Here is a 26827-nt window from a genome sequence, read left to right on the forward strand (position 1 = left end):
AGAAATAAAATATTATGAAAATAATAGATAAAATTCTACATAATGAAACCTTTAACAGCTTCAGTGTGGCAGTCAACTTGTTAATACGATAATCAATGCGTGCAAGTTAACCATAACTTAATTATACCTAAATTAAATTTTATTAGAGTGGAAAGTGTTAATAGGGTTTGTGTGAGGGATGGCCATGCTTTACGTTGCTTTTATGACCCTTATAATTTGATGATCCCTTATGTATCTAAAAGAAACTTGTTAAATTATATCTGATAGTATATTTAAAAAATATTAAAATACTAGGAAAATAATTTTAAATTAATTTTTTCAAGATTACCTCTTTAGGGAAGGGTGGTAATTGTTCTCGTCATCTCCTCTGAATCCACCCTTGTTTAAGTAAGGCTTAAATATTGTAATGCGTTAAGGGATCGAAGTATCTATATATACTTTGATCATAATTTCACTTTGCATCGAATCGCAGCGCATCTTCAAAGAAATTCATATCCCCGGCTCGTTCCGTCGCGAGATTCGCGTTTTCGCGACAGAAAATTAGCGAAGTCAAGTTCCATGGAGGTGGATATCATTCGATATCAAATTCCCGTCTCTCTGAATCACGCTTAACGCTCGAGTTAACTTCTTATTATTAGACTTGGCCGGAGCCGACTCATTGGGATCGGTCGGAAAGTTTGCGGACCGGCTGCGACGTTTTAATTAATTTCGACGTGTACGCGTCTGTCTCGCGACGTTATCAACGGCCAATTCCCCCCCTTTAACGCATTATTGACCGATCGCGAATCCACTGTCATCCGCAAACCTTGTTCAATGACCACAAGTGTATTCGGCTTTACGTATACATCAAATTGGACAATTACCAACCCTTATTCGGACAGATGGTTTCCTGTGGCCATTTTACTAAATTGGTGAATGTTAATTATCATTCAGCGGGACAAACTTTGGAGGCTGGTGTCGTATCTTCAATTCATCCAATTTGACCGATAATTATTTTCAGATAATTACAAAATAAAAAGAGAGAAAGTAGTGAGAATTCCACTGATATTTTGTTAATCTTGCAAATTTTATTGGATCATATTAATTCCAATCAATTATCACCGTTTTAATTGAATCATTTTAATCTTGGAGAAAAAGAATAAATGAACCACGGCGCGAACTTTCTTTTTCCTGCAATTTTATCTTTTTCGTTACTGTTCACCGACGAATCGTAGAATGTTTAATCATTCAGAGTAGGAGCAACAGATTCGCGGCGAATTGGCTATTTTGAATTGCAGAACGAGAGCACCCGGGTGTCTCCCTTTTTTTCCCACGGGGGAAAAAAATGGTAGGCGGCTGAATTTCCAATTGGCCTCAAAGCGGAAGCGAAAGAATACGTTGATGAAAAATGTATAGGCAGCTATGTATCGATAGGTACTTCACTCTCGTTGTGTCTCGGCCTCGTCGAATCTTGGAAGGAAATTACCGGGACAATTTTTTCTTCGTTTCGTTTCTCTCGAGTAATCGAATATTCGTTGCGAACCCTTTTCTCAACCCGCTCGCGCCAGCTCTGATTTAATAAAAAATTTCGCCAACTGTGCGCTGGCTGATGTAATTTCACTGCAATTCAACGCTGCACCATCCACTCTCCCCCCCTCTTCGTTCCTACCCTATCCACCGGTGAAATGCAGAATTTTTCACTGTTCCATCTCGGTAAGAATTGCTCGATGTTGTATAATGGAGATACATCGAGTTACCGTTTGAAACGACTAAATTGTTACAATTGTTCGGTGACGTGGCGGCAATTCAGCCGTGAAAAAATTGCAAACATCGTTGACCCTTTATGTTCTCGTGAAAGTTTTCATGCGACGCGGAAAATTTCTCTCGTAAATTCGAAACTTCTCGCTCTGCGGCCAGTGTAACTTACAGTCTGCTTTAAATAATCGTATATATGAAAACTTGGTGCTGAAAGCTTTCGAACAGAAGGGAGGAAGTGCTTTATTTTACGAGACATTAAAATTAATAATAAGTTCGTAAGATGCTTAGGTATCGTTAAATAAAACATTAAAAAATTTATCTAATCTTGACGTTGCATAAAGTTACTTTTGAAAATCTGGATTATATTTCTTTTATCTGTTTCAGAGAAGACAATAACAAACCCAATCACGTTCTCCTCTTCACAATTATCAACCCGGTCTACCCCATCACTGTGGTAAGTGTTCTCTGATACTTAATGTGTTCCAGGTTTCAGTTAGTGAAATTTGACTGAATTCACTATCGTCGAGTACATTCGCGTGCATGCAGAAAATCAGAGAAGAAAAATGTTGGGAAAAGGGGAAAGGGTGGAAAAGTTAGCAACAGAACGCAAGCATCGTATGTTTCACAGACCGTCGTACTGCATTTTATTTCTGTTTTGCGCCAATAATAGATGAGCCCTGTCGCTGTTTCTGTCCCTCGAATAGTCGATGCTTGTGCGATCTGGCATTGTTCGCACTCCCATTCGCGAATTCTCGCATAGCTTTCCGGTCACAATGCTTGGTGTTCTTTTTTCCTCCCTTTTTCCTTTTTCCTTCTTGCCGTTATCTCTGCGACGGACAGACGAACTAATTAAAGAGCCTCTTTAAGGACTTAAGCGCGGATAGTGCAAGGCGCAACTTGTCCTTTGCCATTTCGTTTTTCGTATGCATCTGGGCTTAGAAAATATCGTTATTATTCTGCAGAATTTAATTACTCGATGCGTTGATTGAAAGCTGCTTTCGAAGAAATCATAGATAGGGTATAGGTGTTATTCGAAACGGTGCTTCACTGTTCAGCCTCGTTCGTAATTCTTTGCACGCCGCTCATTCTTCGTACAATGGCTGAATTCGAACGAGGAAAAATTGGAGAGACGTTCGATGATGGACGTTCGAAGTATTCTCGGTAAAACGTGCACGTTCGTTTATTAAAACTTTCCTCGAAGTTTCGTTCGTAACGCGTCAGCAATATGGAAAAGAAACACTATTAGCACAGTTCCTTCTATTCCTTCGATGGATCTTTTAACGTCGGAACTCTGTTACCTCGCGATAACCTATCGATATTTTTACAAATGTGCCGCGTAACCCGTTGCAGTCCGATTTCTTGCCTTCCGTTCGTTACGATATGCAAATTATCCCAATAATTTCGAGGACTTTCACGGAGCCGCGTGTTACGGACCGATAAACGTCAACGCTCGCTGTAGCGATCCCTATAAATTGTCAGATTTAACCAATTTTCTTCCATTTCCCTGGTAATTCTGTTATTTTATCACGAGAAAATTTCAGAAAAATAGCTTTTCATACGGTAGTTTCATTCGATCGCGAGTGTACCTATCATTTGTCACACGGTCTCGCGATCGCTATCAATCTCGTACATCATCAGCCTTGTTTACAGCACACCTTGCATAGAAAAACGATCAAGCTATGCAAAAAAGACTATTTATCATCGTTGCAGAGGAATTTCTCGGATACCGTATGTAACCCACGTCTGGCATTCGCCTTAAGGTTGATACACACCCACACACGTGTCTCGTGTGTTCTTTGGACGCGGTATTCGCGGCTTCCCCTGTCTCCTCAGATATTTTCGGCTCAATTAGAACGAGTAACCTGATAAATCATCGCGTTACACGGAATTTCTGTAAAGTTTCGAATCACGGACTCGGTACGATTGAAAATAAAGAAAAAAAAGCGTTTCACACTTCGGCGCGATGTGCAACTAGTGAACCCGAAGCACGTACGCGTTTTAGCACGAACGGTTCGTAACTCTTTAGAGGTTGTTCTCGAGTACCGGTGACAAATTTTGAAGGCACGTATGGAATAAGCCGGTGCCAGCTTTTCGACATCGCTCAAAAGAACGCCACCATCAGTCACGCGGGTGTACGCGAACCGAATACGAATTTTCCCCGCATGTAAACGTGCAACGGCTCGATATATCATACACGGTGGTACAAAAGAAAATGGAAAATTTCAAGTTCAGCTTTCGTTATTCGAAATTGGAATTCTTCCTGAAATAATTCTCCCTGTGTAGAGCAATATTGTCTTTCTGAAATATGAATACTGTGCGAGCGATGCATGCAGTATGCATAGTAATTTGACTTTTTATTTATTCAAGGTAATCAGACTAAAATCAATTTTCATTTATCAAAAGTATTACCTGAAGTTTCAAATAAAATTGTCAATTATTGCTAAGCACTCTGTGTATACACAATCTTGTGTATTAAGTTAAGTCGGAAACTGTAGGTAGCAATGAATTTTCACGCGCTTTAATCCCGGTAATAAATCATCAACGGGCGCCCGTTTGAGTCAGCGGATTAAGATTAACACCTTAGGAAGCGGGTCTGCGGTGTCTCTGGTACGATGGAGTGCTTTTATTTGAAATACCATGGTATATTACTTCGGCTCCGGATAGATGTTATTTTAAAGTGACGGCGTTTCGTCGAATTTATATGGTGCTACTTGCTGTCCGCACGTCACCGATAGCACCGCTTCCAATGAAAATATTTTAATTGGCCATGCTCCACATTTCACCGAACAACTTTGCACGGTCTTCCATTTTTAGCCGAAAATTTGGAATTTTATCTTTTTGAATATCCTTTTGTCTACCCCAAATATTTTGAATTATAATTAGTATAATTTTCAATATTTTTTTTACTCAAATATTTATGTGCCTTTGAAAATTGTAATATGCTCTAAATTAGCAAGTGGCAGTGTATTTTATAGGTTCATCAGCCGAGTCATTAAATCCATTTTCCTCTACGTTCAATTTTCTCGCTCGTAACTCGTGACACGGAATGAAGTTCCATATTAGAACCGGGCTGCAACCAAAGCCTGCAAGCTTTCGTTGGTGTCTAGAGGACACTAGGCTAGAATTATATTCCCATACGCGGTAACAAGATGTTTTCCGCGGTTTTCGTTACACGGTGTATAAAGCGGCTCTATGCGTTTAATGTCTACGACCTACTTCTCTCGTCTACCGGGAGAAAGGTTGTCTCTCGCATTGCACATTTCTTATGCATTCACTTCCCATTTGCAACTAACGCGGAACTTCCTACGACAAATCCGTGAAAACCTCTTTGTATTTGGAGAAAAGCTTTGAGTTTCATTCGGCGTTGAAAGGAGAGAGAAATTTTTAAGTCACGGTCAAAGAATTTCGCGAAAGACGGGGTAGAATTAATCCGAAGGTTGATGCAATTCTTTGACGCAGGTTTTAAATAAAAAACTTTTTAATTTAATTTTGTATATCATTTGAAAAGACTGAATGTTTCTTAGAAACTTCTCGGGATGCATTTTTAGCGTGTTTCTTTTAATTTAAAATCCTTGCACGAGAGCGCATTCCTAGGTCCGCGATAAATAATTCACCCCCTCCATTAAAATCAGACATATGGTAAGCTTCGAAGATAAGGGCGGAAGTGTAGATAAGAGGAAGAAATAGGAACTTTGCTTCCAAAGTGGATTACCTCTTCCGTTTACCAAGTTCGTTCGTGCAGAATGCGATTTCGTCGCTTTTCCTCCTTTTCCCTCTCGTTATCCAGCAGTTAACAGACCCGAAGACAGTTTGTCCCGACCGGTATTTTCTACGATTTAAATAGAAATCTACGATCGAGATCCAGTTACTGCAGCGGGTGTAACCTTATCGGCTCGTTTCAATGCTTCTTCTAGAGTTGCTCGAGTACTTAGAACTTAGAGAATCTAACTCTGTATACCGTTAGGGAGCTGGACTTGCGTTTAACCGCCTACACCGGCTTCGGTTTTTCTGCTCCACGTTTGCGCAACTTTCTATCGCAAAATCTGGGATCACACTGGAAAGATTGCTCTACTTTCTATTTATCACGATCGTTTATCATTCGATCCTCGCGTTCGCGAAATTGTAATATTAATTAGCGGGTTTTCATGCCGTTGCGAATGAAAATAATTTCGAAAAGCTGGCTAGCCTTTATCAGACCAACGATTCCGGATCGATTTTTATCACAAGGGAATAAAAATTCGCGTTTTATTAGCGGCTAGAAAAAAAATAGTCCCTCGTCGAAGCGTATCCTGGCAGGCCCCGGACTAACGACGCTCGTTTGAATTTTATTTCGTCGGGTTTATCGCTCCCGGACGGGATGCTGCGCGATCAATTTCAGCGGGATATGAACCATTCGGACTGGAATAATGCGAATTAATTTTCGGTTCCTCGGGAACAAATGCTTTCCCGTTGGATATTGCGTTTCAAAATAAATTTCTATGTTTCGTTATGCACCCCGGGGTAGTTTACTTTTCAATGTTTTGCGGTGATCATAAATTGAATTTTACGTACGAGTTTATTTGTTGTACGTATGGATCGAGTTTGAAATTTATAGGAAGAATTTAGAATCGAATTTAACAGGCACCGTATTTCTAAATATTAATATCGCTTCTTTTATCCAATTATCTCGCCGGAAAGTTTTGAAATATTCGTTCCGTTCGAGCGAACGAGACCGTAACCGTGAATAAATCGAAGCAAAACGCGGCTCCCGTTTCCTTTCTTCCCGAGTTGAACCCGTTTCCCGACTGTTCGCGTTAGAAGTTTGACGGATAAAAGAATCGCCTTTCAGGAAGTAGCTTATAAGTAGAAAACAAGTGGAAGGTAAAGGAAGCAGAAGAGAGCCTAACATCGGGAAAGCCTTCTTTTCTTTTTTATTTGCCCCCTACGAACATTCTTAAAGTGCTCCGAGAGTCTGTCCTCAAAAGTTCGATTCTATGAAAGTCCACGAGAATGCTCTCGATTTTCCACAATACCGTGGCGCCCTTTTAAATTGCAATCGACCGTGCAACCGTTCCTCATTCAAGGATTTCGAACGGTTCAAAGCTGCTGTACGACGGTTCTGTAAATGAACGATGTTACACTTGAATCGGCAAGACGATCGATTCGATTCAACTATTCAATTGTTCACGTTTCGGTTGATAAATATTTTCTATCATAACATTGTTAGAATATACAGTGAACGTGTGAATTTTAATTACTTATAACTTTAAAGGCTCACATAAAAAAGTTGAAAAATTACCATTCACTATTATTCTTCACGATTCCAACAAATTGTAATTTTTTAAAACGATGAAAATATTTTAGCGAATTAATTTTTATAGCTTCTCAAAAAACGTCAAGTTATTTAGTCCAATTTTAACCGAGGTATTTTATAAAATTTATTGTGAACTACAATGATATTTAATCCTTTCGGTACTATAATAAATACTTTCGACGATTAGGTCAGCCATGCGCAAAGTACGTCTTCTTCTTTGTGTTATCAGAGGTTCCCGGAAGCTTTGTAAAATCATTTTGATATACGTTGAAAATCCAAGCCACGTTTGCGTAGGTAGGAAGATAATTAGAGAAACTGGCATTATTTTAGACGCGCGTCGCGCTGCGTCCAATCGTAACTCGAAACATGGCGATAAATCGTCGGTAGGATGAGATAAACGAGAACCCGTGGAAATAATGAAAAGCAAAAGGGAAAGCATCTAACTTCCTGTCAGAAGCACGAATTTATAACCCATACTAATGAATTTTCGCGTCTGTCTTCAATCGTCCGAGATTCGTTCGCTGCAACGCGAATGCATTTTTATGCACTCGTTCGATTCCCCGGTATCGACAGGACATTGCCGTTGCCTAATTACACGTGTCGTCTAAACGACCAATCGGTTTCATCTTGGAGCCGATAAAACTGAATTGCGATCGGTCACGCGAATCAAATCCGAGCCACTCGAGCCAGATTCAAATGAAACGATAAATTATTCCTGATCGAATGCAATTGATACGCGGACCGATTGGCTCTCGATGAGAACGCGTTCGTCGGCTTTTGCGAACTGTAATAATTGTTACGGCGCTGTACGTGAAATCGATTAAAAATAAACCGTGCGAGGTAATCGAGGATTTTATTAAACGGTTCGCTCTTCCGATGCCTTGCATTGTTACCTCCGCTTCAGCCGCCGGGTATTTTGATTAATGTTACTCGAGTGGTATCATAATATTCAGCTGGAACAGATTCTCGTCATTAGTCGAGGGAGGATTAATTCGTTGAACAGGCGAGACAGCAATTTCTTGAAACGATCAATGTTTCATTCTCCGGTTTCAGTTTTCTAAGGGTTGCTGTTCAGGATGTCTTGTTTGAGCATCGCGGTAGAATCACTTATTCTAATTAACTTTGTACTCTATTGATTCATTATATTCATTTGGCAATTTACTCGGTGAAGATTAAATAATATATGTACATACATTGTTAATACAATATTGACAATTGATAGTATTCGATGATGATTAATCAAATTTTTTTGAATATTTAATTATTCTGGATGTCAATGTTGCTTACTGACAAAAATGAAATGCCTTTTTATCAATCCAATAAAAAAATTCTTCGATGTAATTAAAGAACAGTTTATTATAAATATCATGGATAACAGAAGGTGTTAAGTGTTACAAATATTTTCAAAAAAAGGCGTGAAACATAAGAACACTCGGTCCGCGGGTATTGCGTTACGATTTGTTCTGGCACACGTACGTATCAGGAATCAGTGAAATTTTTCCCTGCTTCTTCTGCTCGCACTCGATAGTGTTCCATTTTAACGACTCTCCAACAGTGACCGAGGTAGGGTGTGGTTGAAGTAGTCGGGAAAAGTGGTAGGCCGTGTTTGAATCCATCAAGCTGTGCTCTTTTTCCGGCTCTAGTCGATAATCGATAAAACCCACCCTTTCCCCTCGCCCACGCTCTTTTCTCTTCTACTGTCTTTCGTTACACCTTTAGGCGAATGGGTGTGGAACGAGCTGCCCACCTATGGGCCATCGTTCCATTATTTTTCAAACATATATTTTTCATCGAAATATCAACGATTTGTATCTGTTTCCAAAGCGACACCCCTGAGAACCGTAGTGTTTCCTTAGCAATCAAATGCTTATCGTCATTTTATATTAAGAATTCTTCGACCAACCTAATCAGAAATATTACACATAAATTAAATTATTATTCTAGGGTTACAGAATGTGTTAAAATTTCAAATCGTCGATTAATTAATAATCAATATCAAATAATCAATAGAAACTGTGTTTTTACCAATGGTAGACGTATCAGTGTCCTTGAGAAATCTAGGTTTTCTCCTCACGAATCGAAACGACCCTCTCAAGCTGACGTCTTTCTGTCTTCCAGTGTCACCCATACGTGGGTGGACGAATCGTTTCGAAGAGATTCACGATCTCTCGGCTACTGCGTTTTATTCCTTCTGGCTGGGATCAGCTTTTTCTCAGGCTATCACCGACGTCGTTTGATTTATGTCGATGAACTTGCTTTCACGTTCGAGGAGCTTTTCAGCCTCTGTTCGGATCGATTAGTCCCGTGTCTTTTTTCCTAGTCGAGCGTATTTGTACTCGTCAAAATTCGAACACCCCGAGAGGTCGAGGCACGGTTGCGGTAAAGGTAGAATCAGGCCTATCACCAAAATAGAGCCACGATGGTAGAGCCAGTTGACAGCGTGCCATAAATATTGATTTTTCCGCATAGCCGACCGGAAAGTTCGTGACATATAGCAGGGAAATTCTTGGACGTGCCTTAGAACGACCCTATATAATCATTAGAAATTTAAGAGACAGTGTTGTGACAGCACTGACCGGCACCATGTATCACTTTGGGTTCAGCTGGTTACATTGTAAACGTGTCATAGTGCTTCTCAAGACGAATTCATTAAGCTTTAATGTATACACTCGATTTTAATTAGTTTTCAAAATATAACGTTTACGAATTTCCCGATTTTCAGTGGATACGTCTCGGTTTGAGTAGCAAGTAGTAAAAGTGGCTCTATTGTTGCGGGCAGATCAAAAGAATAAGAAATAGGGCTGCTTTTATGACTCAAACCAAGACGTATCTACTGAAAATCGGGAAATTTGTAAACATTATATCTTGAAAATTAATTAAAATCAAGGCTTAATGAATTCGTCTTGAGAAGCACTATCACATGATCTGAAAAAAATATATGGTTCCATTTAAAAAACAAAATCATCATATCTCTTAAACTAATAATGCAAAAGATTTTTCACTTCGGCCAAAATATAGTTTGCATTTTACCATGCAATTTCCATATCAACAATTTTTTGTATTATTAATTACTGTATATTAGAGTAGTTGGGTTCCTGATGTTCATAGGTTTCTCAACGTTATTATAGAAAAGTGTCCTCGGATAAAGTGGTTCCTTTCTTTTCCTCGAGCCTTTTAAATGGCGTCTATAAAAGACACAAACCAAACTGAGTGCCTTCAGCGTCGGTAATTCACGAATTATATCGAGCGTTCGTACATGCAGTTAAGTCCGCGTTTCTATTCCCAGCAGTTGTAACGAAATTGCTCTTCGTTAGGAACTTCCGTTTGAGTTCCTATTACCGCCTACAACTACCATTGTAACTACGGTTCGCGTGGACTGTAATTTCTATCCTAGGAGTAAATTCATTCCTGTTCCAGACACTTTGCATCTTTCGATAGAATTGTTTCAAAAATTTTCGACGATTACATAAAGTTGTTATATATATTTTCTTGAAATCTTATTGGATAAATTTGGAATCATCGGGGAAAACAGAGATTACTGGTGTTAATGATACGGTCGAAATTCTTGGGACGCGATACACGTAATCCTAGATTTCTGGTACACTATACAAGGGATCTAGCAATCCCCAGAACCCATCAGAAGAGCTACCACGTTTCAGGGTCTTAGTGGTTCCGAGTATTATGGGATTTCACGTGCTTGTAAAGCATGTAGGATCCTAGGATGTTTCAAATCCTCAGGATTCTTCGTTGCACTATATTTTCAGCTTTACTCTGATCAGAATTGTTCGCACCTTATAAGAATCCGGAATATATTTGTGTCCTAAGGGTTCGTGTAAGTTTTAAATTATTCTAGATCGATGAACCCAAAGTAACTTTAAACATGCTCCTACAAGTTCGATGTCATCCCCATAGGACTGCAGGGGTAGAGGGTCACTAAATCAGGTCCCACAGGTGCGAGGTCTTTTACGTGACATTTTTCCAGACTGAAATCGATCCATTAAACCTGATTTACTGGTGTAAAGTTCATCTACCCTTATTTCTTTTCGAAAGCTCCGTTTCGTTGTCAGTCTAAAATGAAAACACGGCATTATTTTCTCGCGTTCCTCGTTACACGCATTACGGCTCGATTTAGCATAGAAAAAAGAGGTTGTTAATCACGTCGCACCTTACGCTTCTAATTTTATCGTCAAGCACGCTCGCACGTCTGATTCGCGTCTGGATCGCGTCCCGAGCGCGTCGAAGCTTATGCACGCGGATCGCGTGACTGCATAACACATGCCTCTTGCTCGCGTTGAATTCGCAAGCGCGCGAAACCGTGCGGCTGGTTGTATCCTCGCGCGTGACAGAGCAACAACCGCGTTTCCCGCCGCAATAAATCCGTATCAGGCGAATCTAGCCCGTCCGTTTACCTTCGATTAATTCGCTCGCGGACAGATTCAATTGATACACCAGCCTCGTAACACATGCCCGATACGGTTTTTTTTTTTTTTTTTTTTACTTTTCTACCTCTGTGACAGCCGACGCGTTTACCCTGTACGTACAGACAGCCGATTACGAATAACCGTTCGAATTACTCGCGCGCGTGCTCGCGTGGAAAAATCTCGATTGGCCAGGCATTCGATAGAACAGATGTTTTCGCGCGACCGTTCAAATAAGCAAAACGAACGAACGCTGTCCGAGCTGTGCAATTGTGCTAAATATAAACAGATACGTACAGTGTGGCGCAAAAGTATTCGTACCCGTCTCAATTAATTACCTTTTAAGCGTGATAATGGATTCACTGCGAGTTAGAGAGCTGATTCTTGTAGTATTAGTTATATTTTGAAAAACTGTCTTATTTGGATATTTTCAAGTGATAATAAATTGCATTTGGGATAGTAATTATGATCTATCAAAATTAATTACTTATCAAAATGATTAAATTATCCTAGAATTCAATAGAATAACTATTCTAAACTATAATTTAATAATTTTGGGTTCGAGAGCTGCTTCTTGTAATATTAGGTACATTTTGAAAAACTGTCTTATTTAATAAATTGCATTTGGGATAATAATTGTCATATCACTATCAAAATTAATTACTTATCAACATTATTAAATTATCCCAGAATTGTTATTCAATAGAATAAGAATTCTAAACTATAATTTAATAATTTTGGGTTAAATTTCGCTGTAGTGGAAGGGTTAATTGGGACCCTGATATCAAAATTAATTACTTATCAAAATTATTAAATTATCCCAGAATTATCTAAACTATAATTTAATAATTTTGGGTTAAATTTCGCTGTAGTGAAAGGGTTAATTAGAACTTTGATACGAAAATTAAAATTGTAATATACGAATAATTAAAAAAGTACTCCAACAAGATTTTAATAATATAAAAGCGTAGCGGTACACGTCACTGTCATGGTTATCGAATGTAATGTTTTTACTCCGTTTGGTCAAGCCACGAAAAGTGTTTCCAAATAAAGGCTTGTCCGTTTCCGTGTGCGAAGCGAGCATTGAAACTCGTCTTGTTTGCTGTGCTTCTAGAGTCGATGACTGTTTCCTCAGCTATGGGGTTTGTTTAAGCGTGATTGATGGGGGTGCACGTATCTCGCGAAAGTGCTTCTAATTTTCCTTAATTCGTTACCTTCCTGCAATTCGTCTCTGAACATGTTAACCAGGGGAAACGAGTTAACTATGACGCTTGAGTGAAAGACACGTGGAACTTGATAATCCTTTTAGCGAAAGACTTCCCTCTTAGATCGTATCATTCCATTCGAATTAACATGTTTCAGTTGAAACTATCAATTTGTTATTCTATATTGTTACATTAATGCAAAAATATAATAACGTGTCATTTCATTTGATTTTAATCTGTTTTTTCATTAAAAACTTAATTATGATAGATTGTACGATAACGTTGGGTAATGCCAAGTATTAACAGGACAGAAATGCTTATTAATTTTCTTAAACTGCTGCAACAACGCACGTTTGCATGTCTCGTTGCTATAAAACAGTCACGGTTCATATACGATTGACCTATACCACTGGCACATTTGATTGACCTATACTACTGGCAGAAAGTTTGCTGCATTTATATTCTACACTCGGATATCAACCGCAGAGTGTAATATTTTACCATATATTAATCATTGCATATTTTTTAAACATTTTACTGTTACAAAAATGCATAATTATTCTTCAGTTGCAAATAATAAATTTGTACTTTTTTAAATAATATTACAACTGCATGTCGACTTCGGTTCGTTATGCATCATAAATATCATTTTTATATTTATCTTTTCCATAAATTTCATTTTTTCATTTCATTTGTTCGTTTTCGATGCACAAGATACGACAGTGTTCCAAGGAAAAATATAATTTTCTTTCCATTTTCCACCGACTATAACTCTTCCCGTCGTTTCCACAATTTTATCGTTCTGCCCATTCTCACCCATCGCGTATCCATTATCTGATATTAACGTGCACGTTGTATCGACCCGTGGCGAATGAAACGTCCATACCAAGATGCTTTTCCAACCATTATATTTACGATCAAAGGAAGTATCAACCTACTATGTGTTTCACGCTTGACACTGTGGAAATTGAACGATCTTGTGTATCAGATTCTATTAACTTCTTGTTTTATCTCGTATCAGTGATCACCTTACTAGGCAAGCTTTTTGAAAGTTTGCTTCTCCGGATGAAACTAGATTCTAATGTTTACAGTGTATAAAATTTCACGGATATTGTATCCGCTTGTGACAATGTTAATCCATAACTACCATGGTGATATGAAAGGTTCTCAATAAAATAAGAAATTGGAAAAATTTTTTATTTTCTTAAAGTGAATTTCATTTCATTATTAACATCTAATAATAGGGAATGCCCCTAGGCTCCGGGTTTCACTGATTTATTCGCGACCTGTTATTTGTCGAAGCGTTACCGGAGATCATTACCGGCGAGAGCCTTCTGATCATCGACGTTGCTGAATCATTTAGCAAGCGATACGGTTCGCTTGGATGGCATCGACCTCGCGATCGCGCCTTCCTCGTGCGTCATCTACTCGCTTCTTCGTGTTCTTCTCGCGAGATTACGTTGCCCGGCTTCTTAAATAGACGCGCGATAAATTCAGCGCGCGTCGAACATCGCGCTTGAATTCTTTCGCGCGAGTTAATCTGGCTTCGATTCGAGAAAAAGTATCCATCATGATGATGCAATCCTCGAACCTCGCTGCGACTTAACCACGGATGATCATAAATGGTAATTGTAAAAGATTCGAATAAGTGTCAGCAGCGAAAGGGTTAAACAAGGAAGAGATTACTGTCGCTGCAGCTTATCAGCTGTGCTTTAATTATTGCACCCCCTCTATGCAACGAAAGTTTAATCTTTCAACGCGAGACACCTGATAAATTCATTTCAAGCATGCTCTGAATATACAGCAACCAGCTGCAATTTGAATATTTTAATTCGGCCAGAGGGCACACCGTCGTGTGTATGCGTTAGGAAATTTCGGGTTCAAACAAAGTTCACGATAAGTTTTCAACAGCATTATCGAGTACCACTTTTGTTGAATATTTGGTACATTGGATAATTCTTTTTAGAAATAGAATTGCAAAGAAAATTCATTCAGCACGCCAGTACTCGAATAATTGAAAGAAAGCAGTAGAAAAATATTATTTTTAATAGTATCATTTATCTATATTAATTAGTGAGATGTTAATTGGAAGCTTGAAATTTGGAATTTGAAAATTTACTTAAGTATTCCAATATTAGAATGTAGTATGCCTTGTTGCAGTCAAGGTGTTAATAAATGCAGTTGCATCGTTGCACTTATAAAAAGGTGAAGTCATAAGGAAACAGGTATTCCTACATGAATTCAATTTTTTCCTATCTACAACTAAGCTTCGGATATAACTCGACCCAATTGATTCACGCTGTATATCATTGGACGATTGCTTTCTCAGATTATCCTTGAACTGGTATGCTGCACATTTTCACCAATCCCGTGCATCCCGCGATCCGACGAGGGATCATTCTATTCTGACTGCACAACTATTTTTTGATCTCGTTGGATGTCGATGATGTCACGGATATATTTGACGCCAGGTGGATTCATGGATCTGTACGATTTTATACCATACATTTGCTGCATACGTTTCTCCTCTTATATTCAAAATAAGTTCCTCGAGCAGATTATGTACAGCGTTAGAACTACATATAAACAGCAAGTGTCAGTCATGCTTCTTTATTGTTCCTTAGATATTCCCATTGTTCTTGAGAAATATCTCTTCGCCTAAATCCAAGATGAAAGAGAATAACATGGAATGCACAGCTCGTAGCATGCCTTTGAAATTCAATTACTTATCATTTCTACACGAGTCATCGTTAGATCTATTCGAGTCGATGAATCTTTGGTAAATTAGATAATGATGGATTAGATGTCCACCCATCATAGCATAAAAATACCTATTTCTTCGACTTCAGATAATCATTCTATTATTCCACAGCAAACACCAGTCTTTAGAATTGACAATTTAGAAAAGTTACCTTCTGTTGAAGTTCGATTCAATGTTTAGTAATCGTTCCACGAATGGGACTCGAAAAGTATCAGGTAGTTGTTCGGAAGCATGCTTTCCTCGTTTCCGAAGACATTGGATAAGACACGTGGAAAGTTGGATAGCTTGTTTGCCTGGCAAACAATCCGGCGAGACTTCCCTTTTTTTTTCTCTTTTTGTTAAACAAACTCGGAAAAAGACCCCCTTCCGAACAGGTTCGCAGCGCCGGAAAAGTTGGTCGAGAAGTTTTCGCGAGTCTTGCGAGTAATTCGAGGGAAAAGGGAAGCCCGTTCTTTGTCTCTTTGCAGTCACTTTTTCTGCCTCGTACTTCTGGCTCGTGTTGACGAAAAGCATGAATACATTACACTCTCCGTTGGGATTTATGAACAGCGTGTAATTAATTCCGGACACGGCCGACCCCTCGGAGCTAATATCGAGAATGCCTTCGAGGAGTCGCTTTTACCGGGCTGGCACAATTTTAATTTGTCCCGAATATTTGTTGCTCTAGCAGCCTCGTAACTCGCGTGAAATTAATTCACGGGTTAATATGCGTCCGTTGAACGAGACACGTTCTTCTAAGTAACAGCCCGGAGAAGTTACGGTCTCTTAATGGAATTTTATGAGCTACACTTCACGGAAGACGTTCGATGCTTTCGCGAAACATTTAGCAATAAAGAACAGCTTTCGCGTGTTTCAAACAGCGTCTAAGAAATTCGGTTGTAATTTAGAAATCGGAGTGATAAATGATGCGCCCGTTTATTTCCGTACTTACATCATTTGTTACTTGAACCAGCATTTATCATTTTGAAAAATTTGGAAAGAAATTAAGTTTGTAAAAACTTCGCACAAATTCGTATACAAATCTGCTAATTTATTATTAAATACATTTTTTTCCTTGTCATTCAAGGAAATTGGAAAAGGAATTACAGTCATAAATATCATCGTCACTTCCATTGTTACTTCGTTGTAAATAAATATGAAAGAACGTTGATGAACAAGTTCCTCTCACAAGAAATTAACGAAGTCGATGCAGATACCACTTCCTCGAACAATTCTTGCAATTTCCTTTTTATCTCCCCTCAAGTTTTCTCATAAACTTTTCGAGACAACGTCGTTCCTTATCAATGGGCAATTATTTGTAAAGTGTTCAGCGGAAATTTCCAGGAGAAAATGCAGCGGGTGTCGGTGCAGATTACAACGTCGGCCATCTGGACGAATAATTACGTTTTGTTTTTCGCGTTGATGTCGATGAACGACGAAGGAAAGTTTCGGTGCTATCCTTAATTTAAATGACGCAGCTGGTTGACGAGTTCGCGAACGATTATTAAAATTTACAGGCTGATTGTAAAGAAATTTTTCTTCATGTTACTTCGTTTGATCGTTTTGAATTAGCCTGTATATTCCACTCGGAATAATGCCTGGTAATGGCGACGATAGCGTTCAGTGACAATCGATATTTGTCGGAAAACCATCTAAGCGCTTTCCATCGAGCACTCGAGTCGTAGGATTAAGTCGGATGAGTTCGAAATCCGGATTTAGTATAGGCCTTTCCACGCGTCGCGGATCAACGTACATTAAATCCACCGACACCGGTGTAGTTTCCATTTTGCCAACGTCCACCATTTTATGGCTCTCCACGTTACTACCCGTTGATGAGTTTATACACCGTAACGACTGCTGGTTGCAACTTGTTGAGGAACAATGTCGGCCGGCTTGAATTGTTTGCTTATCCGTCGGGGCAACTTTTCAAACGTCCCAGTTAATTGTCGTTCGCGTCGTAAAGTCTTTCGAACAAGGGAAAACTGAAACGGAGTACGCTCTTCGGGGATATTTCGTTCTAGTAAAAATATCCGTGTACAAGTGGGTGCTTTTAGGCGTCATTAATAAAGGAGGCATTCAGCGCAATAGTGGGTTAATTAGAAAAAAAAAATGAAAGCAAGTCGAAAGTTATTTTGCATTTAGGGCAGTCTCGAACCGAATGCCTCGAATAATGCGGTGGTTGCAATATGTGCAGAGTTCTTCAGAAATCCCCTAATTACCCCAAAGCACAGTGGGACGGTCTCGAATTGTTATTCAAAGCGAAGTTGTCGAAGTAACCCGAAAATGAATAAATCTATTGAATTGCCAGCTAGATGACGGAAAGTTGGCAAGACGTTCAAGGATCTGGAAGTTAAGTAGGGTAACAGATACTTGACGGAAAAGCGTCTCCACCCTATCTGCTTGGTACGGTTAACAATGCCGCCTGCTGAAACGGCTTCGTTTCCGTATCTAACGATAATACACCATACTGTGCGCTTGATACAGCAGCCAGGCTTATCTGAAAGTAGTTACGTATTTCAGAACAGACATTACCTTATCGCGAACCGAGCTCAAGTATCAAATAGCGTCTGGTTCGGTGGCGTTAAAATCCGTGTCTCGCAACATTGAGCGTTGAATTTTAATCGATTCGATAATAACTGATAACGAAACCGTTCGGTTGATCGATTCGAGAGAGGTTGCGTGGGTGGAGGATGAAAATTCGTCGAAAGTGTTGTTGCTCGTCCAACAAGTAGCAAAAATCAATATTTATTCGTGCGAAAACTGGCGCAAACTAAGTCCTCCTCCTCGTTGTTGCGACGAAACAGTGAGTTGGTGCGATTAAAACACGTCATCTGGAAACACCAGCTGTGTACATACCAAATGCACGTGGGTACAGTCGTGTGTGCGTGTGTAAGATAATTTAATGACAACGGGTCGCGCGTGGGTGGAGTAGCGCTTTTGTTTACTGAGGCTTAGCGAACTCAATATTAAATCATTTTTTTGTCATGTGTTCTATTTAGAGATTTAGGTATGTACTCAGAAATATAACGATTATTTAGAAAAGGATTTGTGGCTTTGATATGAATTTTTGGTCGTGTGGATCGAAGGGAGGAATTCACAAAATTTTTTTTTTAACTATGATCTATGTTGGATTACCTAGTAACTATAATAGGAAAATGGTTAAACATCAAAGTACAGGTAAACGAAAAGCTTGATCTGGTATAACTTGCTGGTTGCTCTTAGAGAATTCAATCCAGCGAGCTCTTTCGAGCATAACAGGAATTCCGGGCTGGAAACACAATATAAAATGGAAACGTGATCACGAATGGTCGCCACAGACACAAGAGCATTGTGATCAAAGCGAGATGCTTGCGTTCAGCTTCGTAGTCAATTCGAGTCACGTGCTCGCATCACAGATTTAAGAGTTTCCTCCGCTACGATTACATTTCCTTTCGATTTCGTGTATCTGCTTTCCCGGAGACCTGTACTCAAGCAGCTGTCTCTGTAGAGGCTGTTACGTGTTCTACGTTTCTATAAGGTGTTCTAGGAAAAGCTTCCTCGACACAGAAGGTAGAAATTTCTTGGTAAATGGAGCGAAAAATTTCAGGATTCCAAAATTCCAAGATTCTAAACTCTTCCTGTAAAATCTTATATTTCATCCGAGAAAAAAATATACCTTGCAAAAGTAACGTAATTTTTATTTTAATACCACCTTCTAAATGAGTCCACCATAGAAGGGTTAATTTCTCATTTAAGTTCAGCAAGGAAAAAAATCCAATGTTTACTACCTTGCAAAAGTAACATAATTTTAATTTTAATGCCACTATCTAAATGAATCCACCATAGAAGGGTTAATTTCTCATTTAAGTTCAGCAAGGAATCCTTTACTGAAAGATTTTTTTTTCTCAACACCCAGTATAATCCTTTCTCGAGGATCCTCAATCGTATTTCTTCCCTTTAACACCTTGGCAATCGACTTCTTCACGAGCAACCCCTGGATACGTACACACTGGGCGACGATTAAGGTCAGAGCGCACTCGAGTCTTTGCTCGTAAGCGGGACGATCTTCACCCTGCAGGAGTCTCGATGGAATTAGGGGAAAGAAGTTGGGGTAGAAAATTGTGGTTTTCGACGGTGGTCGAGCAGCCAGGGCTTGTTCCTCGGAAACTTAGCCCCCGGTGGCTACGTTTGCATGATTCCACAGCCGGTTGGGACAATGTGGAAAATTCTATGCTCCTGGCGGCAACGGGTCAAACGAGGCCAGCCTACGTTTTGAATGGTAATGAGGAGCCGGGAAAAGAACATGGCTTTTCTTTTTATTCTCTTCTCTTTGCACGAGAAACAGCCGTAGAAATTTTTGAAACAAATGATACTCGCTTAAATAGGGGCGTAAAAATTCAATAATTTTCAATGTCGTCAATTTATTTATGAAAATTTTTCCAGCACAAAATATTCATTTCGCAAAGATAAAAAATTTGATTTCATTAGACATTTTAATTATTTCAAGGAACAGTTTTATTTTTCTAGCTGGGTCAAAATAATTCTGCGGGGTATTATACATAGGCGGGTGTTACATATTAGTTTCAAACGAGAAAAAGCTTCTTCATTTTCTGAGTATTTTTGTTGGAGAAAAAAGAAATCACCTCTGGCCCGATTATTCTACCATTCTGCTATCTCGCCGTTTGCTTTTCGTTCAGCTACGAAAGCTAACGTTTTTCCACGAAATAAAGCCGTTGTTCCCTTGGGAATTTCGTCGTGCACACACGAGCGTATGCAGAATAATCCTACGGTGGTGGAAGTTTCCCGTGGGAATTAGAGGAACACCGGGGGAGTCACCGCAGCTTTTGGCGAACACACTTGGTCTTTCAAAAGTTAGCTCCGGCGGTCGCATTTACATGGTAGCCGGGTAATGGGGAAGAAGTTTAAAAGCGACCGGCTTCCGTAAGAAAATATCGAGTTAAAAATATCAAACCGCAAGGATTTCCCTCGATTTCTCTCATTGTCTTTCACCGGAATTTTCGACTTTTCTCAAGACACAGCTCGACCTGGCCAAAGAAAGTTCAATATTTGCATTGAAAACAATACCACAAAGCAACGGTGGAATTCAATGTTCCTTCTTTTGTTCACGGCCTTTGCTTATCTTACACGGCCAGTTTCATTAGTAGTTAAATATGATTCTGAGCAGAACTTGAGGAAAATTACGTTAAAAGCCATTAAAGGTATTAAGAAAACTTAGACATTTTCTTTTTATTTATCATTGTAGAAGTATACAAATACGAGCAAACTTTATTTAACATTAAAATAAAACACTGAGCTCATCTGGAGTGGATAGATAACACCCCAAAGAATTAATATGAAAATTAGAAAATCAGAATTTAAAATTACATTTTAATTTTAAATCACAAGTTTGGCTAGCAGAGGAATTAATTTCAAGGTAAAATGAAAGGAATGCATAAAAAAAAAAAATATTTTGTAAGAAAACTCGAGCCTCGAATCTAGCAGGGAGTTTCTTAACGCATCTCGACGCGTTCATTCTCTCGTCCGTGTTCTTTTTAATCTTTCCAAGCTTCTTCATTGATGTGACTGGGAAGATGTACGGCGTGCCTAGTTTCAGAATGGCATGCTTCATGATTAAAGAGCTCATAGGAATTACGAGAGATCCAGTTGTCGTGGTTTTCACAGCTGTGCACGTGTGTATACATGTATCCTTTGATGCTCTTCTCTAAAGTTAACCTACCAGTTGCGTTTATATCAGTCACGGTTGGAAAGAAGATGAAGGGAAGGCGAAGGTGACTGGTACGTGAGGTAGGTCAAACTCGTGGATCCGGCTGGTGTAGAATAAAAATGAGGATAGGAGATGCCGAAGAGATCCCCTCGTACGCCGATTACTTGTCTCCGGTGTGCTTCGAACCGGTCATTATAAAAGCTTTCTTAAAAACTCCACCTTTCCTACGTATCTGTTGAAAAATAGAGAGATTTGTCTGTTGTTAATCAAGAAATATTTACCGAATCCCTTTAGAATTTTTCGAAACTATTATACAATAGAAAAATTTAGAAATCACTGAAAATATGATAAAAAATTGGTGTAAAATCAACCAAGTTAATACAATTTTAAGAGCTCGAAAGAAGGAAAATTTTCATTTAATACTTTGCTGCTGATGTTCAGGTTTGTTTGTCTTCGCCATTGCAGAGTCGATGCTCGGTGTAGTTTGTTTTGATTACATTAGAGAGATATCTATGCTACTGTGTCTTTCATCAGTATTCAGTCCGACTTCGAAGCTGATCGGACGTATACTTACTATAAGGCGAAGAAATTTGATTTCATTGTAAGGAAATTGTTATTTGTAATTTCTATTTGCATATATTATTCGCGTTACTTGTATTTGTAAAAGAGATCAATCACTGTAAATAAAAATTTTGTATTTAATTCCAAACGGTCCCAGGTATTGACATTCGAGTGTTAAAGAATTGCCATTCCTTTTCAAAAATTGGATAAAGTTTCCTTTCGACCTCCCCGATTTTCAGGAAATATCACCAGGAAATTTGACATGTGTGTTAAAAGCAGAATCTTGTTCGAGTGTTTGCTTTTCTTCCGGATGTTCGTTTTGTAGCCAGTCCGTCGAGGATACGGCACTAGTATAATTTGTCGTCGATATTTATACCGGGTCGGGAAAAATGGCGGAAGAAAAATACGAGAATCCACCGTGGATGAGGCAGGTCAGCCACAGAAATACGATTTCCAATGAAACGAAAGCAAATGAACTTTGATTCTTCTGTTCTTTCTTTCGAGTTAGACGTATCTCTTTCCTTACAAATGTCATATGAGCTACATATGCAAGTTTATCAGTTATGAAAATTTCAAATATATTCACTGTCTTCGGTGTATTTGCAATTTATATATTCCTTGCATGAAATTTCCCTGGACGAATAAAAATGAAGAAATCCGTCTCGTGCATCCTTTTATTCGAAACTAAATAGCTTTCGTTGCTCTGTTTCCGCATGCGTGCGTGCATAATTGAGGAAGAGAGAATTTATAAGCTCCTTGGTTTCCTTGCCTTTCAATTTCTTCATTTGCACCCAAACATAGACTTCCACAAGAAAAATGACGATATAGAGAAAGCAGGAATTCTGAAAATAAAATATTGATATTAAAAATAATTAAGAAAACTTCAATTTGATGTTTCATAGACACAGGTGTCATGCTTATTAGACTGCAGGAGGCTTCTCGTAATGAATACACCTACACGAGAATATCGTAGAGATTGTTCTCCAGGGAAATACTTGCCTTTCTTGCTGCCATCGTCTTCAGACGCGGGCAGAACGTTTCTCGAACAGTGTCGGGGTAAATTGACGCAGTAATTGTGTCGCTTCATCACTTTTTCACACGTTTGCAACCGGGTGAATGAGATTGGGACGAGATTCGAGGAGCCGAATAATAAAAAAGCCCTGGCCAGGGGGTATCAGTCGAGGGTGGATCGTTACAAAAGGAGCTCCATCTCTTATTTAATTCATCAGACTGGCTATTGACGGCTTAATGTGATTAATCTTCGGGCATTTATAAAGTTCGATCGATAGAATCGAAATAAACAGCCGCTTCCTTTTATCGTGAATGATGGTATACAAGATGTTGCTGAATTATAAATGCAGGATATAAAAATTATTCTATCTTTTCTAGAGAAGAAAAATTCAACCATTTTTGGTATAGCTTTGATATAAAATGTATTTTGAAAACTTTCCTCCACATCTTATACAATCTGTCCATATATAATTCACAAGCAGCTAGTATACGTTGCTCCCTATTTCTTCGCGAATCTTTTCACGTACATCGTGAACCCGGATTTTAGCTCGTGACTAGAAGACCCATTGTATCCTGTCAGGGTCTAACTGTGATATAAAATTCCTCCTAAGATATTCTCTAAACACACAATGTAACCATTTCACGTATTAGTTCCTTTGTTAAGTATTAATCGACATTTTCTTGCCTCCTGACCTTACCATTGTTAGGTCATCGAAATGGTGAGGATGGGTTACAGAGACTTTCTAGCATCGAGAACTTGATTCCAGTTGTTCACAGTAGGTGGTTAAGTGCAGCTATCTGTGTACCATGAGATCAGATCTATCTCTCGAATTGAATCGAATTGAAGAAAAGGGATCCTTCAGGATATTTTCAAAATTTTATTTTTTATTGTTATCCACTTGGAGTAAAATTTGTATTATCCATGAATTCATAGTGTACGTTATAGTAGTCAATTTGTTAATAATAGTGTAAGGAAATATTTAATTTAATTTTGAATTGATGAAGTGGTTATTGTTGATCTTAAGTGCACATCGGCTCTTAAGTGCATCAGTGTTGAACGTTGACTAAGTCACGAAGCTGCAGGGGATATTTTTACCTTTCAAAGTAGCTTCAAAGTCCCCTGTCTTCATGGTAATAAAGCGAAACATGTATTCCTCAATTTCGTCCGCTATTCAAACAAGCTCGAGGTTTCATTAGTCTCCTCCGTCGCTTCTTTGACGGCTGCTGCTGCTCGTCAGTGTCTTTCACTCTAATCGGCCATCTTTTTGATTAGGTCGCCTTGAATGCACCCCTTCCTACAGTCTTTCTTCTTCCTCGTACAATTTTATTACATACTTTTCTAACTTTATTTACATTCATATATATTAAACGACGGGTATTCGACGCAGCATTTCGTTCTCATTATAGTTGGTGCTGACTAATTAAACTAATTTTACGCTTATTGGAGAATCACTCGGTATAATGAGATTTATTATAATTGTACAGTATTTATGAAAGAATTGTTGTTATGAACGATCCAAAGTGAAATTAATTTTGCATGATTAACACGTTAACCATTGTGAACAAATTTAATTCTAGAAGATAGAAAAATTTCCAAATTTTTCACTTTATAGTATTAGTATAATATTCAATTTTTCCCCTCCCAGGGATGAAAAAAGATTACGTAGAGATATTTAATTAATTTTCCATCTATTACTTTTCTAACGCTCTACCCCCCGGACGGGGTTCTGCGAGCGAATACTTTTCTAACGGAACAAAGAAACGTGTCGAGGGATTACCTATATTCTTATCACGATTCCTGGCCGCTTCTTCGCGGTGTCGTTTAAGCGAGAAAGGGTTCCCTTTGTTAAAGATCGACGAGAGACAGGGACAGGCGAGAAAAAGGGAGGTAAAGACGATGGTATTGAATTTACACCGCGCTATATACGCCGTAGATACAACAAAAGATCTCCCTATCCGAGTTTCGGGCTGCACAAAGGAGCCTTGCATTCTTCGTTCCAGATGGAAACGCCGGATAATTAAGTCTGATTCCGTAGACGCGTGCATTTTCGTCGAGCAAAACACTGTACTGTTTGCTGTTCGCCAGCCATTTTACGCGGACGTTTATATTGAAACACATTTAAAAATACATTCTAACAATTCCATTTTACGATTGAAACGCATTTGGTGTGGTTCTTCTTTGTTCGAGTACAAAGAAGATCACTTTTGGAATGATTTCATTACATATTTCTTTTCTCTTGGTGGGTTTTAATGATCAGATGTAGGGAATATTCCTTAGATACACTGGGGTGTGTGATATTTCTTTTGAAGCTGTTAAGATATAATAGCATTTATTAAGGAAAATTATGTATAGTGATATGCAGCTGAGGCTTCTGTTGGTTAAGAGGAAATGTAGGAGTATGTAACTTAGGCTCTCCTAAGGATCTCCCAAGGCTCTTCTCCTTCCTCAGGTCTAATGTATATGGTAAGAGGCTTCCCATATTTACTTTTAACCAAAGGAAGTCTACCTTGCACACGACTACGTATGGGAATAATGGAAATTCAAGGATTTAATGAATTTTTCATCTATTCCTTTTCTAATTTGTGTCAAGCCTCTGGGTAGCATTGTCTAAGTAATTATTTAAAAATTATTTAGTTTCTCTTTTTTAAGTATTTACAAACTCAGGTCTAATGTAAGTGATAAGAGGCTTCCCATATTTACTTTTAACCAAAGGAAGTCTACCTTGCACACGACTACATATGGGAATAATGAAAATTCAAGGATTTAATGAAATTTTCATCTATTCCTTTTCTAATTTGTGTCAAGCCCCTGGATAACGTTGTCTATGTAATTTAAAAATGATTTAGCTTCTCCTTTTTAAGTATTTACAAACTAAACTATCCAGTGAAATTTCACTCGAATTCTCGTACTACCTATTTTGTAAAGTTTTCCGTATCCAATTTAACCGTTCTATTATTCCCTGCTTTCGCACACGACGACCATACACGAGGACCGACTGGTAACAGTAGAAAATATTTCGTTGGCAGTTCATAGCGAATGTAAAAAAGTGGATGAAGTACAGAAAGAAACGACCCACTTTCCTTGGAAACAGGATTAGATTCTCCGTTTCTTATTTTCACCGGTGATATCGTGAATGTTTACAACGGAGAGGAAAAACAAATGTACCTTCAGTCGAAATTTAATCGAGTTAACTCGACGATTCCTCAGACTCGATTTTTCGACTTTGTTTTTATCAGAAAGAAACGTTTCCAACCGTGTCGTAAATTATCTTCCACTTTTTTCCCCTTCGAACACTAAATTTTTCTTTTTCAAACAAAGTACCAGTGGGAAGATTATTGAAGTTCTTTTCATGATCAATATCACGGGGAAGAAATGAAAAAGAATTTGCTACACGCGCAATATTCTTGGCAATTGATTGTTTTTATTCAATGTACATCGGGAGGTTAAGCGGTTGTTTGTTAGTTTTTCCATCATCGAACAGCCAGGGCTATTAAAATTCATAAATATTTGGAGGACAGGGCAGATGCATAATTATTGATAGATTTACATCCCTCTCGTGTGGAGATCGAATTTATTGTTCGAATCAGGCATGCATAGAATGTAAATAAATTTAGCGATAATTTTTGAAAAATATATTTCTCTTTGCAGGAAGTATTACACACGATCAGTGCACCCAGCGGGCAAGTTCAGCGTATCGTCATCTTCAAGAAGAATGGCGTTCAAGCGATGGTGGAATATCCTTTGCAATGCAATCTGTCCACTCAAGGTGGATCGCGTTTTACGAGCCGTCAAGCTTTTTTCGGGCTTCTCGAACCGCGATAAATGGGTTTTTAAGCTCGAAAGAGGATCCCCGTCGTAACACCCTTCCGTTTCCTCCCCTTCTTTCTTTTGTCGGAATCGGTAAAGTTTGTCGGTCACGTGCCAGCGTTACAATGTGATGAAGATTTATAAGCAAAAGTTGCGTTCGCCACGACTCGGTTACAGGATCTTCCGGTCCAGCGACCTTATCCCTAAGCCTCCTGATGCTTCCGGTTGAACATCGCCAAGCAACTCCTGGCATACGAATGAATGACCCCCTTTTTCCTTCGGTTAACTACCGGGATACACGCGAAAGTTTTACATATTGTACTTTAAATAGGTTCGTTGTCCTGAAATGT

The 26827-nt window shown here is 38.8% G+C and overlaps 1 protein-coding gene across 3 annotated transcripts in view; it reads left to right on the plus strand.

Annotated features, from left to right (window-relative positions):
* LOC114875030 (heterogeneous nuclear ribonucleoprotein L) overlaps window positions 1-26827 on the plus strand; it is a 111085-nt gene that overhangs the window by 14497 nt on the left and 69761 nt on the right. For all 3 annotated transcript variants that reach the window (XM_029184887.2, XM_029184890.2, XM_029184889.2), the window contains exons 3-4: window positions 2122-2191; window positions 26319-26404. In XM_029184887.2, coding sequence (XP_029040720.1) covers window positions 2122-2191; window positions 26319-26404 — 156 coding nt within the window. The remainder of the gene's footprint in view (window positions 1-2121; window positions 2192-26318; window positions 26405-26827) is intronic.

The sequence above is a fragment of the Osmia bicornis genome, chromosome 13, assembly GCF_907164935.1.
Source record: "Osmia bicornis bicornis chromosome 13, iOsmBic2.1, whole genome shotgun sequence".
NCBI classification, from domain to species: Eukaryota; Metazoa; Arthropoda; class Insecta; order Hymenoptera; family Megachilidae; genus Osmia; species Osmia bicornis.